The 13762-nt window shown below is 38.4% G+C and overlaps 1 protein-coding gene across 7 annotated transcripts in view; it reads left to right on the forward strand.

Moving 5' to 3' along the window:
- The first annotated feature begins 505 nt into the window (after positions 1–505).
- piwil2 (piwi-like RNA-mediated gene silencing 2) overlaps positions 506–13762 on the forward strand; it is a 35809-nt gene continuing 22552 nt past the window's right edge. For 5 of the 7 annotated variants that reach the window (XM_034299195.2, XM_034299192.2, XM_034299196.2 and 2 more), the window contains exons 1-8: positions 506–642; positions 3899–4549; positions 5342–5438; positions 5692–5791; positions 6873–7028; positions 9072–9182; positions 10947–11064; positions 12763–12887. In XM_034299195.2, coding sequence (XP_034155086.2) covers positions 3923–4549; positions 5342–5438; positions 5692–5791; positions 6873–7028; positions 9072–9182; positions 10947–11064; positions 12763–12887 — 1334 coding nt within the window. In that variant the 5' untranslated portion in view covers positions 506–642; positions 3899–3922. Of the gene's footprint in view, positions 643–762; positions 1315–1360; positions 1445–3898; positions 4550–5341; positions 5439–5691; positions 5792–6872; positions 7029–9071; positions 9183–10946; positions 11065–12762; positions 12888–13762 lie in introns of those variants that run through there. The other 2 variants (XM_034299193.2, XM_034299194.2) reach the window with 2 other exon arrangements.

Genomic DNA, 13762 nt, shown 5'->3' on the forward strand with positions numbered 1-13762 from the left:
TAATCTTGGTAATATTTACAGTAATAAAAGCACACTATTTCATCTTTAACCCTTTCCTTCGTGTCTGTTTCCCGACTCCTCACTACCAGTGCTTCATTTTGTCAGTGTTCTTGATAGAAATTACAGAATTTTATAAATACGTAAATAGTTTGTGGTGCCATGACCAAAGGCATCTTGTTTCTGTAAGAAATGTTACAATCCTTTATTTTCTCCTCTATTCTTCAGGGTGTCTGAAAAGTCAGGAACCAATGAGAGTAAAACTACATATACTTAATTTTGTATTTATTATTTATGCTCTACATGTTCACCTTTACACGCTATACATTTTCTCAGCCGCTGTATCCTTGTTTTTTTGCACAACCTATTCGGATCGATATGTTTGCTCGACATATTCCCACCGGCTCCTGATTCTGTTCCGTTCTGTGGAAAATGCTCCTACTTCATGTAGAAGGTTTGATATGTAAACAGTCAATGACTATGCAAATTAATCGATGACGTCACGTGGCGACTTAGTGACATTTTGAGCATGCATTAGCTACTTTCCCCTGAAAAGAGCTGGCAAAACTGTTTTGCACAAAAGTCCATTCTCTGTGCAAGCAAGCTGCTGCCTCCTACATTAAAGTGTGTATCCTGATTTGAAAGGTATATAACAAACGCTATGTACTTAATTTATTTTGTTTGACTCTGGCATCGATTTTAATGCATATATGCGCACGTGGTTCATTTAACCCGGGCTGCTTACGTCATTAGCCGGATTAGCTAATATTAGCAAGTTAATAAAACTAGCATGAGAGTTCAGCAGACCGAAAAATGTGCTTACGATAGCTAATTATGGCAATTAAGTCGTTGATTTTATACTTATATTTGATTTATATAGATATATTATTAATTATAATGCTATAAACGCCATTTTAAGAGTTAGCTAACCGAAATGCCTCTGTAACATCAGTGCAGTTAGCGATTATTAGCTGGAATAGTTTGTGTTAGCAAAACATTTTTTTTTTCTATTAAGATTTTATTCTGGAGTAGTATTGTTTTTTTTGTTTTTTTTTTTGTAATAAGCCACTTTTACATTATATTTTTTTGTTCATTTATTTATTTATATTTAATTATGTAAACCTATTTTATTAGCCTCTCGAGCAGTTGTTGTGGGTGCGTTCAAAATCGCGGCATCGAGTCACAATCCAGGGCGCGCGCCCCTTTATTTGACGTGTTGTAGTGCACTATTTTGACGCCATATTTAGTGCAGTAGGACGCGGATTGGGACGCACCCTAACAACCCCGTCTCTTTCTATCAACTGTACGAACGACTGGGTAAGACATCCACGTTTTTTTTTCTTTTTTTTTTCTTTCTGTTTTTGCAACTTTATCGTGTTTTTTCCTCCTCATTTTGTAGGTAACGTTTTAAAAGCATGTATTATTTTAATGCAGTGATGCATAGTTGGTAAGTGAAACCTGGGCAGATAAAATGCGCTTTTCTTCATATAAAAGACGTTTATTTGGAAATAAAAGTTTTTATTTATGATATTATGATATTTTCATGCAATAAGTACATTGAGTTGGGACAAAAAAGGCGAGTTTTCTGGTGCATTTTATCTGAATAAAGCTAATGGATGTGATGAAGAAGGCGAACTTCCGCTTTTTCTTTAAAATAACTGACTAAAACTCCAAATAATGCGATTTACATCCGTGTAAAAATGTCATATATATCTAAAAATAACTATAAAATACAGACTGTTAAGAAAATAAAGGATAAAGTATAAAAAGTCCCGGTAGCTAGTTGGTAATTGGAGAATTAATGAGCTAATTGTCATAATAATAGTAATAATAATAATAAGTCTAGCTAATAGCTAACATGGCGTCTGGGCGACATTTTAGGTCTTTATTAAAATTCCCCACACGCAAATTATTAGCTTTACAAAGCTTGAAAATAAGCTTTGGTAAATTTAAATGTGAATTTAGTGTTCATTTCTATGCTGTGCTGCTATTAAAAGACTACATGTGGCTGTTTATTAATAAATAAACAGGCTCCATTGGGTATATCTGCAACTCTTTAAGTGTTACTAGCTGACTGAAGGTTTGCACTGAGATTCAGGGGGTTAAAGGTCATATTTAGAGTTTAAACTGCACATTTAGATTGAACAGACTGGGTGCTGATGTAGTTAACTAGCATTACAGCCTTGTGTTAGCTGTTGGACATGAGTGTATATCTCAGATATGCACAATCAGTGAGTTTTTGTAATCAAATAAAACTTTATTAGGATAGAAATGAGACTAAGAAATCCAGAAATGTTTGGTTTGATTGTAGAAATGTCTAGTTCAATCCGTCATTTATTGAAAGTCAGTATCTCATAATGCAGTCTAATAATCTGACTAATCAGAATAACGCTTGCTCATGTAAACACCTTAATCAGAACAGAGTAAGCTCCAGAAGTCCAGAAAGGCTGGGAGTTATTTATTATTTTCTGTGCTGTTATCTTGAGATCGCAACTTCTTATTTTTCTCTTGATGATACATTATTTTTTCAAGGTCACGTAGCAGTACCATACTAGCGTTACATGGTTGTGGCCAGAGACACACTGTCATATAGTTGATGTTAAGGTGATTCTGCAGTAATTTTACATCCTGTTTCTGAAAAGTTTGACAAAAATGTCTCGTGAGCTACAAACCATTTAGGCGGCGTCTCTCATACGGCATGCGATGACCATGGAGACGTCTCGGTCCCTCAGACTGGCTGGCAGTGAAACTGACCACTCGTTCAGGATGACCGTAGCGTCCACGATGGTGTAGTTACCTAGGAAAATGTCTAACACTGACAAACATGCAACTGTTTCTTCTTGTGTCAGTCCCTGATTAGCTTTTTCTCGATGTTGCACAGCATTGCATTGTACATACAACCGCACATATCTGCACTTTATAACTTTTTAACTGCACATACCATTCATATTTGTTCTGCCATCTATCCTTTATACCGTTTATGTTATATTTAATTTTTTTTCTTTTTACTTCTATGTAAGTCAATCCTGTTTTTATGTCAATTGTGTTTTGTCACGGACAGTTGTAAAAAGCATTTCACTGTACGTCGTACTGTGTATGGTTGTGTGTGTGACCAATAAGATTTGATTTGATTAAAGTAAAAACAGATGCGCTCTTCCGTGATGTACAGCATCATCGACATCATGAGAAATATAAGTTGTAATCTTGAGAAAACAACTTTCGTTCCATCAAAATCTGTATTTGTGAGTGAGTTGGGTCACAAAAAAAAAAAGGTTATGTTACGTATTTTAATCCGTTTACAATAATTGTGAGGTTGGATTAGCTACAAACTAATATTTTGAGGAAAATTGACCTCAAGAACCGGTGCAAGGATGCAGCTTGGTGCACTTGGTTAAAAAGCAGAAAGGAAAAAAATCTTTTAATAAAACTTACATTCATACAGTGTTTTTTTTTTTTTTTTTTTTTAGCATTGGTCCAATTAAAAGATGAGGAAAGGCTTTAGACTGAAGGATAATGTGTGCATTTTATTTTATTTTCAGCCACCATTCAGGAGTGTCCTTGCTCCTGAATTTTTGAATATGAGACGCTGAAGAACTATACTATGCTCACAAATTATTCTTCTTGCTGTGTGTTTTCAAATCACACTTTATTGAGGTTTACTTTGAATGTGTTGACTGGACTCACATGCTTCTTGTTAATATAGTAACAGTGACATTACACCTTGCTCTGGATCGGATTAAATCTAACGTGCATGAAAACAGAGATCGTCTACACAACAGTTTAGGATGTATGTAAACAGATCCTTGGGAATCTGCAGTTCATTGAGAGGCAAAAATCCAGGCTTAGCCATTGTATTGTCCTAATCTCCTGTTTTCCTTGCTTTCCTTTTTTTTCTTTGTAGGTGTTCAATGAAAAGAAAGTTAAAATGGATCCGAACAAGCCACTGTTCCCACCGGTACTCCCTGGTGTTCCACATGGTCCAGTGGCACGGGGTCGAGGGTTACTCGCAGACGAACACTTGTTAGGGCGAGCCAGAGGTTTGGGTGTAACGGCAGACGAGCTATCTGTCGGGCGAGCTCGTGGTTTGGCTGTAGCGTCAGAAGAACCCTTGGTAGGGCGAGCTCGAGGTCTGGCTCTAATCGCAGACGAGCCCTCGGTAGGGCGAGCCAGAGCTTTATCCATGATGGCAGACGAGCCTTCAGTGGGACGTGCTCGAGGTCCTCCTGTAGCTCCTGCTGAACTGATTGCTGGGAGAGGGAGAGGTCTAGCGTCCACTGCTTTAGACGCCCCGGTGTTTCCTTATGGCCGGGGAAGCCCAGGGTTAGGCAGCGACAAGCCTGTTAGTGTTGCACGGGGAACGGAGGAAGAGGAGGGCGGCGGTGGGTTTGGCAGAGCCAGACGGCTTCTTCACACATCTCAGGATCCTGCGGTGGGAAAAGGAAGGAGCATGTCACTGTTTGTGAAAGAGTCTGAGCCTCCAGGTAAAAGCGAACGTATGGACACGTCTGAAGTTATTCCCTGCTTACAGGAGGAAGAGCCACCCAAAGTTCAGGTAAGTATGAAAGAGAGAGAGTGTGTGTGTGTGTGTGTGTGTGTGTGTGTGTGTGTGTGTGTGTGTGTGTGTGTGAGATGTTTGGATGCACAATTTAACACCAGAAGAATTAGCCTTCAGTTTTGAGTTAAAAGATTTATTTATTAAAGTTGAATGTTTATGCCTTCACAGCTGAATGGTGAGGCATTATGTTTTCAGATCGTCCGTCCTCCTGACATTCTCGTTAGCATGATATCTCGTGAGCGAGTAGCTGAACGTGCAGGACTTGTATGGAATTATCATTGTAACCAACAGAGGAACTCATTAGGTTTTGGAATTGATCCAAACAGGGTCACAGCTAGGGCCGATGTCTGAAATAGTTTTTCTTCAATAGCTTCCTTCATGTTTGAAGTATATTTTAAGGGAAATTCTAGTGTACAAATTAGTAACAAGAAGGACTAGACTTCCCCGTCCCCGAGTTTGACTTGTTTAAACCTATAGTAGTCACCGCCTCCACAGTAACATGACGAGCTGCATATCTTATTAACCTGAGAGAGAAAAAAGAGAGGCTGGTGAGGGAACGACTGTTTATAGCTGCTGTAACGGAAATGAAAGCAAGAACTAACCTGTTGTGTGGGTGTTCTTCAACATTAAATGTAACTACAAATGGATAAAAAGTATGACGTGCTGTTAGTTAATACATAAAAATTTTAATCTTTGGCACATTGCTGTGGCGTAGGACAGATTAGGAAAATACTCCACCCCTGTTGTTGATTATTTTTTTTATTACAGCATGTTTTTGTGTGTGTTTAGGCTGATGTTCCAGGTCCAGGGTCGTCCCTGCTCTCCATGTTCAGAGGAATGGGCCTTGAACCAGCCAAAACATGGGGCAGAGGAGCCCCAACCTTGGGTAAGCGGCACACAGAAATTGTGTCATGAATGTGACATTCACAATTATATTGATTAGCGAAGTGTCTCATTGTCTTATACCTCTCAAGAAGAACACTATCGCTGTATAAATCAGGCGAATTATATCCCATATGTAATGATATGAAAAGTTAATGAACTTGAGAACAAACACTGAAGGAGTGGAAATTGAAATGGTCCTTACTTTGCTGTCGTGAATGAGATGTTTGACATGTACCTGTGTGTGTTTCTCTCAGGACGAGGTGCAGTAGGTGAACACAGAGATGATGTTCAGCCCCTTGTGCCTCCTGTTGTATCTGCAGCTTTGGAAGCAGGAGATTCACGGTACAGGAGCAGGTAACGGAAAAAAACGCTCTCAATAATATGATATCATCTCGACAATATGATATCAATACCATGGTAAATTATGTCACAGTACACTTTTTCTGAGATATCATGGGTTTCGTGATATGATTTTATTGGGTTTTTTTTACATTTTTTAATGATGTTTTAAAATTACAGTTACAGTCTCTGACAGGATGAGCTAGTGTTTTAGTGTTGGAATTAGCTAGAATTGATTTGGTATTTGTGTCCTCATTTTTACAGATTTTACAGATTGTTTTTTTTTTTTAAAGAAAAAAATCACTTTTTCAGTGTTGATTCATTTTTGTAAACATTAAAGAATCATTAAATTCAGTTTCTCACATTTTTAAAAACGCAGCACTGCTGTTGTGCTGACAGTTTGGTAGCAAACCTAAATATCACGATGCACATTATGTATCGTAGAAATATCTTCACGTGTCGCGATGTGATAGTTTTGTCATGTTTTTGAACCCTGGGTCCATTTCTGTTTACACGTTTGCTAGTTTTTTGAAAAATCTGACACTAGGAAATGTGATTAATCGAGTATTCGTCGATCACTGTACTGTTAAATATTCTGAAGAAATAAGATGTTATCAGAAACTCATCGACCACACAGTCATGAGATGTCCAAAAAGTAACAATGGCCAAAAAAAAAACCCTTTTTTCCAACACCAACATATCAAGATTAACTTTATAACTCCAGCATAAAGCTAAAGAAATGAACTTCACTCACCCTATAGAACTGCAACACAATATACTGTACTTTTTGTTTTTTTTTTTACATTTTTTGTTTGTTTTACATTTTTACTTTTAAATTTTATTTTATTTGTCAGTATTTGTCTTTTTTTATTATTATTATTATTACTTAATTTCTTAAGTAAGCTTGTGTATTTTGTGCCTTGTCTTTTATGTATGCTGCTGGAACGCTCTAATTTCCGATTAATAATTATCTTATCTTACACCAGGTACATCATGGCTGATCAGCTACAGTTAACGTTTTGTGTACATTTTATTTTTTGCAGAATCATTCATTCATAGTTCATAGTGAACTACTCAGATGAGCTGTGTTTGACAGTTTTGCAGGGAGAGGACTGATTGGAGTTGGAAAAGCTGTCGGTTTTCCAGTGGGTCGAGGTTCCGGTGCCCCACTTGCACCCCTGATCCCGAAAGATATCCCCATGACCCCAGCAATCTGCCCTCTCAAAGCAGAGCTGAAGATGGAAGCGGCTCGGTGAGCATGGTCGCCATGGTGTCGTCAATGACTGCTTGCCAGTTTTTTTTTGCTCTGACACCGGCGGAGATTTTTTTTCCTCATATCATCCAAATCGATCTACGCAGGTCTCTGGCGGCATTAGTTGCCATGGTTTCGCTGGTGTGATATCTGGTTAGAGAAGGTATATAGAACCAGCCCCTGGATCACAAATCAGATGTCTTCCCACTAAAAATAAAATTCAGGAGGGAATAAAATAGGTATAAAATGCCTGCGTGCAGTTCATCACTGTCTGCTGTTGTCACTGACTTCAAAAACGCACAGTGTTTTACTTGTCACTGAAATAGAACGGCAAAAACACAGACGCTGTTCTGTTCTTGGTAAATTAAGTACTTCAGTCTCGCAGTAGAGGAGAGTAGGAACAAATACGTGGAACCCAAAAAAAAAAAAAACACATACTGGGGGGAAGGGGGGACTTTTACAAATCATTTTGCATCTCGTTTGCATAATCAAACTTCACTTAACTTTGTAGTATCACATGCCCTGCCCACTTTGCCTCAAAATAAGCTTTAAATCTTAGCTTGTGTTCAGGCTAGGGAGCGACAAAGCGACAGCGACCTTTCTGTTTTTATGTACCTACATGTGCTGAATGGAGCCTCGATTTCAACGCCAAGCAACAAAGCGACAGTGTGACAAGTGATGTGAGATGTTCTCAACTTTATGCAAATGAAGTAGGATGCAGTACAGTGACAAGTCCAAATAATTGTCTCGAATGATTCCTCGGACCGACCGTATGGAGCGTGAGGGATGACTTTTTTTCATTTCCCGTTTCACAACTTTAGTTCCCACCTGTTCCTATTTACTGACTGACAAAAATTTAAAAACAAAAAAAAAAACAAACTTATTATATATATATATATATAAAGTTTGGGGTTTTTTTTGTTTTTAATTTTTGACACACAAATTTTAAGAGAACCAATTTTTGACACGACAAATTTTAAACACACGTGTGTGTGTGTGTGTGTGTGTATGTATGTATATATATATTAGTGTGTGTGTGTGTGTGTGTGTGTGTGTCTATATATCCTTTCATGTGTATGGAGACATTACAATGAAAATTAAAAATTGAAAGGATGTAGCGGAGATCGTTGGTGTCTTTGGCGACTGTTTGTAGCTAGTACAGTTCGGTTGCGCTGCTAATAGGCTATTAGCCTGGCACATAACATGTAAATCAAACAGTTTTCTCTCTCATTAGCGTGTTAACTAGTTAAAAGATGATGTATAGATGTTTAGGCTTACGGTGGTGCCTCTGGTGAGTGTACATACCTAGTAAGTTAGCTCACTCTGCTAATCTGCTAACAAAGCTAATACGAAGCGTGGCACGTAACAGAACCTCAACCAAGCATTTTTCATTTTTTTTACGTGTAAAATATTACAGTACATTTTAAGCAAAAGTTGACTGTATACTGTAGTAAATTGTGTTGTAGCCTATACATTGTGGCTCCTACTCTTTCTCATCGGAACTTAAAACAGACGGAAAACAGATGGACAGACAGTAAACACCCACAATCAACAACAGCATCACTCGCTCAACACCCTCAAGAGATAAACTACAAGTGAGACGAGCGACTTGTTGCTCACTAGTGGAAAGGAATTAAAGGGAAATCTGTTAATAAGTTTGAATCAGGCCATAACACAGTAGTTTTGTCTTTGATTCTTGCCTTTCATCGCTCATTTAACCCTAATATCCTGTAATGTTTTACTGAAATGAATGAGTTTCCACAGGGAGAAGGGAGGATGCTGTTTTCTTTTTGCTTATTTGTGTAAACCTTTAAAAAGTCCGTAGTAAGCATTTTTCTTTCCCGCACTACTGACAGCGCACGCTGTTTTATATCTGTATGTTGTGCTCTAATAATTTTGAATATTAAAATCATTTCCTCCTCCCATGTGATGAAACAAAATAGCCTGGAGTTGTGACAGTTGCTGTTCTGTGTTATAATAATAACTATAAATGAATGCATAGTTTTCTTCAGTGCCTGTGATTTTCCACTCTCATTCCTGCAGTGAGCCGTTAAAGAAGGTCGGAACGAAGGGGGATCCGGTCTCCATCGGCTCCAACTACGTCCCCATCCGGTGCAAGAACGAAGCCGTGTTTCAGTATCACATCACGTTCACGTACGTTTAATAACACAAATCTGTGTGTGCATGATATTAGAACTGTAATGTGATTTTTCAGTTCATTTTCATCTGACTTGTGTTGTCTTCTTCGTTCCGAAGGCAGAGGTTCCCAAACTAGGGGTCGTAACCCCACATGGGCTCGCTTGATGTGCAAATGGGTTCAAGAGAGAAACTCACAATCTCCTCTTTTTTTAAAATTTGATTTATTTTACAAATTAATATTTGAAATATCGAAAACTGGTTTTGTGTGCTAATATTTTGAAATGTTACTGGGAGTGCTATTTTAGTCTTTTTCCCACTATCCTGACTCCCATGCTGTAATATAGTTCAGCAATAAAAATGTACAAATTTCCCTGTCCATCTACCTACACGATGCAGTTTTCCTATTACACTTAGTGTTTGACATTTAAAAACATCTCATGTCGCCTTCTAACCTACCAGTCTTCTGGATTTTCTAGATTAGTAAATACTTTTGAGTGTAAGAGTTGTAGTGAGAGTTTTGATTTGAGACACAGCTCATGACAACAATCACGACGACAGTGGAAAGTTTTAAGAGGGACAAAGCCTGTCAGTGTGTTTAACGTCGCTGGGCATAAAATCGCTAAACATTTTACAGTTCGATTTGGAAACCTGACAGACAGGGATGGCTCCAGCTGTAGTGGATGTGACTTTTACATCTTTTAGATGTACATAAGATAAGCAGGGGAGAGTGTGAGCCGTGTCGCTCTCGTGACCGCTGCTTCTTCACGTACACATAAAGTCATGTGTCAATTATAACTTGGGCCCCTCTGCTTCCTGACGGGCCATGGATTATTTTCCTATCAAAACACAGCACTTCCCATTCTATTGGTAAATCAGTGCAAGTATGTTGCTGATATAATAAAAAGTTCAAATGTACATCAAATAACTGTAGGGTGGTCAAGGCTTGGGGTCACAGAAGATTCCTAATGTCTGTTTGGGGTCCTTTGCCCAAAAAGTTTGGGAGCCTCTGAGGTAAAGTAGGACAGTGTTATGTCCTGAAAACCAAACTGTCCTCATGTCAGATTATACTTCTTCCCCTAGTTACTTCATGTTGTGGCGAGACACCTACTACTGATGATTTCTTTTTCAAAATATCAAGCTTTTCTTAAGGTTTCATTGGTGCTGCCACCACAAAATAACTTCTAATTAAACATAGTTATCCTTTGTCTATTGACTTCTATTTATTTAATAAATATGTTACTGTTTTACATTACTTTAATGAGCTGAAGCGTGAAAACAACTTAAATGATTTATGCAACACCTCTAACCTTGTGTGTAAAGTGTTTATAAAGTTCTAACAGCTGAAATCTCAGCTACTTCAGTGAGCTTTGCACAGAGCTAAGCACACCACACAAGCCCAGTCCTCTTATTAAACAAGCCAAAGGCCAAGTTGTTACTTTAGTTGGCTCTTCATGAAAGCTTTATTTAATAAAAAATAGACAACGTAAATTAAAATGCATGCAGGTATTCTTTAACGTCTTGTATTATTCAGGTCATCTACATGGTAATGTTATTTGTCATGTGATTGATATGGATCATTATCTCCCCTGTTCATACTTTCACATCTTGAGATCAAGATCATGTGATTTATTGTGTCATCTGTGCTTTACGTCTAAAATAAGATGGGTCACCAAATCCCTGTTTGGCCCTGCGTTAGGTTAATGATGCTCGCTGATTGATGTCCATCAATTTGTATTTTAGAAGTGTGTGTGTGTGTGTGTGTGTGTGTGTGTGTTTCAGGCCAAGTGTGGAGTCGATCAGCATGCGCTTTGGGATGATGAAAGATCATCGTTCGACTACAGGAGATGTAGTGGCCTTCGATGGTTCCATCCTTTATCTGCCAAAACGCCTAGAGGAGGTGTGTGTGTGTGTGTGTGTGTGTGTGTGTGTGTGTGTGTGTGTGTGTGTGTGTGTGTGTGTGTGCGCGCGTGCCGTGATCTCCATGCTAGTCTTATGCAATGTTTTGGGCATTTTCCATCTTTTTGAGGTTTTATTTTTATTAATATAAATGTTGTTATATATATTTGTATATATACTTATTTGCATAAGTATTCACCTCCCCATTTAAACCTTTCCACATTTTATAGTCTTTCAACCTGGAATGTCTGTGATCTTAATTGGGATCGTTACCATTTGATATACAGTATTATGAGCTGTGCATTCGGGAGCTGTTCCTCTCGAAACTCAGCTAGATGGTGAATTTTTAGGTGATTTCCTCAGTAATGTACATTAATTAAACAGTACATTTTTGATACTGAAGTGTTTCAAAGTGTTTGAACATGTCCGGGTACAGACAGGTACAGGAGCGCAAAAAAAAAAAAAAAAAAAAAAAACATGTTCAATCATTCAATTCAATTCATTTTTATTTGTATAGCGCTTTTTACAAAGGTCATTGTCTCAAAGCAGCTTTACACAAACAAAAGTAAAGTGAAGTGTGTGTGTGCCGTCTCTGATGAGCAAGCAGGGCGACGGTGGCAAGGAAAAACTCCCTGAGATGGTGATAGGAAGAAACCTTGAGAGGAACCAGGCTCAACAGAGAACCCATCCTCATATGGGTTTACACTGTAGTGTGCGTGTGTGTGAGCACAATGTGTGTTGGTGTAGTCCATGGAAAACAGCTGAAGCGTTTTCGTGGCAGTATGAAGCATTGCCGGTGGACAGGTCCAGAGTGAAGGGGGGGAGGTCTGGATCACCGGCAGCTCAGGAGTGTAGCTCGGCAGAAGGAGAAGGAAAGTGGTTAGGTACACTCACAGTCACCGTGTGGAGATAAAACTCAACATCCACGAGTCCCCCAGATCTACTCCTTTGATAAAAACACTAGTCGCTAAATGCTAGGTTAAATAAATAAGTCTTCAACCTCGACTTAAACACTGAGACCGTGTCTGCTTCACGTACATTAACTGGGAGACTATTCCATAATTTTGGGGCTTGGTAAGAGAAAGCTCTGCCCCCTGCCGTGGTTTTGGCAATGCGTGGTACTGATAGACAGCCTGCATCCTTAGAGCGAAGTAGGCGCGGCGGAACGTAAGGTACTAACATATCGCTTAAATACTGCGGAGCGAGACCGTTTAATGCTTTATAGGTTAGGAGTAATATTTTAAAATCGATGCGGAATCTTACTGGGAGCCAGTGTAATGTTATTTCATAATCATCACCATTAACATTATTTGTAAAGTGTTAGATTTGAACATTTCGTTGTAGACCTATTTTATTCAGTGTAGGGTGAATACTTAAAGGTGCTATATACTTTATTTATATAAAATTCATGTAAAAGGGGTTAATAAATCATGAATACTAAAGGTGTTCTCCAAATAAAATGATTGTTTATGTAGTATGCATGGTTACTTAGTTATTTTAATGATTATTATGTATTGTATTATGTATGATTGTATGTATGTATGTAGGATTAGTAATGGTTATTTTAGTAATGATAGTTATATTTTGCAGTAAGTAACAATGTATATAGTTTAACAGGTTTAATAATTAATTTAAGTTATTACATGTTAGAAGAGATTCCTCTCACTGTTATCCCCCGCTCTCCTCTTCCCATAACCAGGTTGTTCATCTGAAAGCGGAGAGAAGAACTGACAATCAGGAAATCAATATTAAAATCCAGATGACTAAGATCCTTCCTCCACACTCCGATCTGTGCATCCCGTTCTACAACGTCGTCCTGCGCAGGTGTGCGTCACCCTGTAATACTACTATTTAAACAGTACGCATTAGCATGTTCCTGTCTTTTTGTACTCGGTGTTGCTATTTGACACAAATAACCTCCTCTGGATAAATACGGGTCAAATAAACAGTAGCGAAGGAGACGTTAAGCCTGCAGGGAGCTGAAATTTGATGGAGGGATCAAGGAAAGATTAAGGTTTTAAAAAGCTTTTAAGCCTTTAAAATGTTTTTTTCAAGTGATGAAAGATGAAAGAAAAAAGAGAGGGTGGGAGGGAGAAAGAGCTGGAGAAATGAATTAATAGAGAGCGCACGGACGGCCGACCTGATCTGCGGGCGTGGTTGTTAAAATGAAAGCAAGGTGGTGTGAGTTGCGTGCACATGAAGGTATTGACGAGCGTGACGCAGTGAAGTTAGCGTGCAGAGGAACTCGTGCGTGAGAGCACTTCACTTCTGCGAGCACTGAGCACTGAGACGTGGGCACAGTCATGTATTGGCGTTCTGTGTGTTTAAATAAAATGTAAAACAAGTTACACTGAAAATGCCACCACCTTTCAGAAACACAATAATCGTTTTTAATATCGTTATTATTACACTTAATAAATACTTAATGGAAATAAAACCAATAAATAAAAGGTAAAGCAAAGTAAAAATAGAAGTGATGGCCTTCATCCACACTGAAGTGTGTGTGTCAACCCTCGTGTCCGTGTGTGTGAAAAAACCACAGTGAAGCCAGAGGATTCATTAAGTATGTGTTTAAACCTCTGTGGCCTTGAAGTAAAGAAAACCCACAAATAGCGTTATATTTTTCCTGTAGCTCGCCGCATCTTTCAAACTGATGAAAAAAAACGTATTTAAAAACGTAAATGACCTTTTTAAAGATG

Source organism: Pangasianodon hypophthalmus, chromosome 24 (assembly GCF_027358585.1).
Source record: "Pangasianodon hypophthalmus isolate fPanHyp1 chromosome 24, fPanHyp1.pri, whole genome shotgun sequence".
Classification (NCBI taxonomy): domain Eukaryota; kingdom Metazoa; phylum Chordata; class Actinopteri; order Siluriformes; family Pangasiidae; genus Pangasianodon; species Pangasianodon hypophthalmus.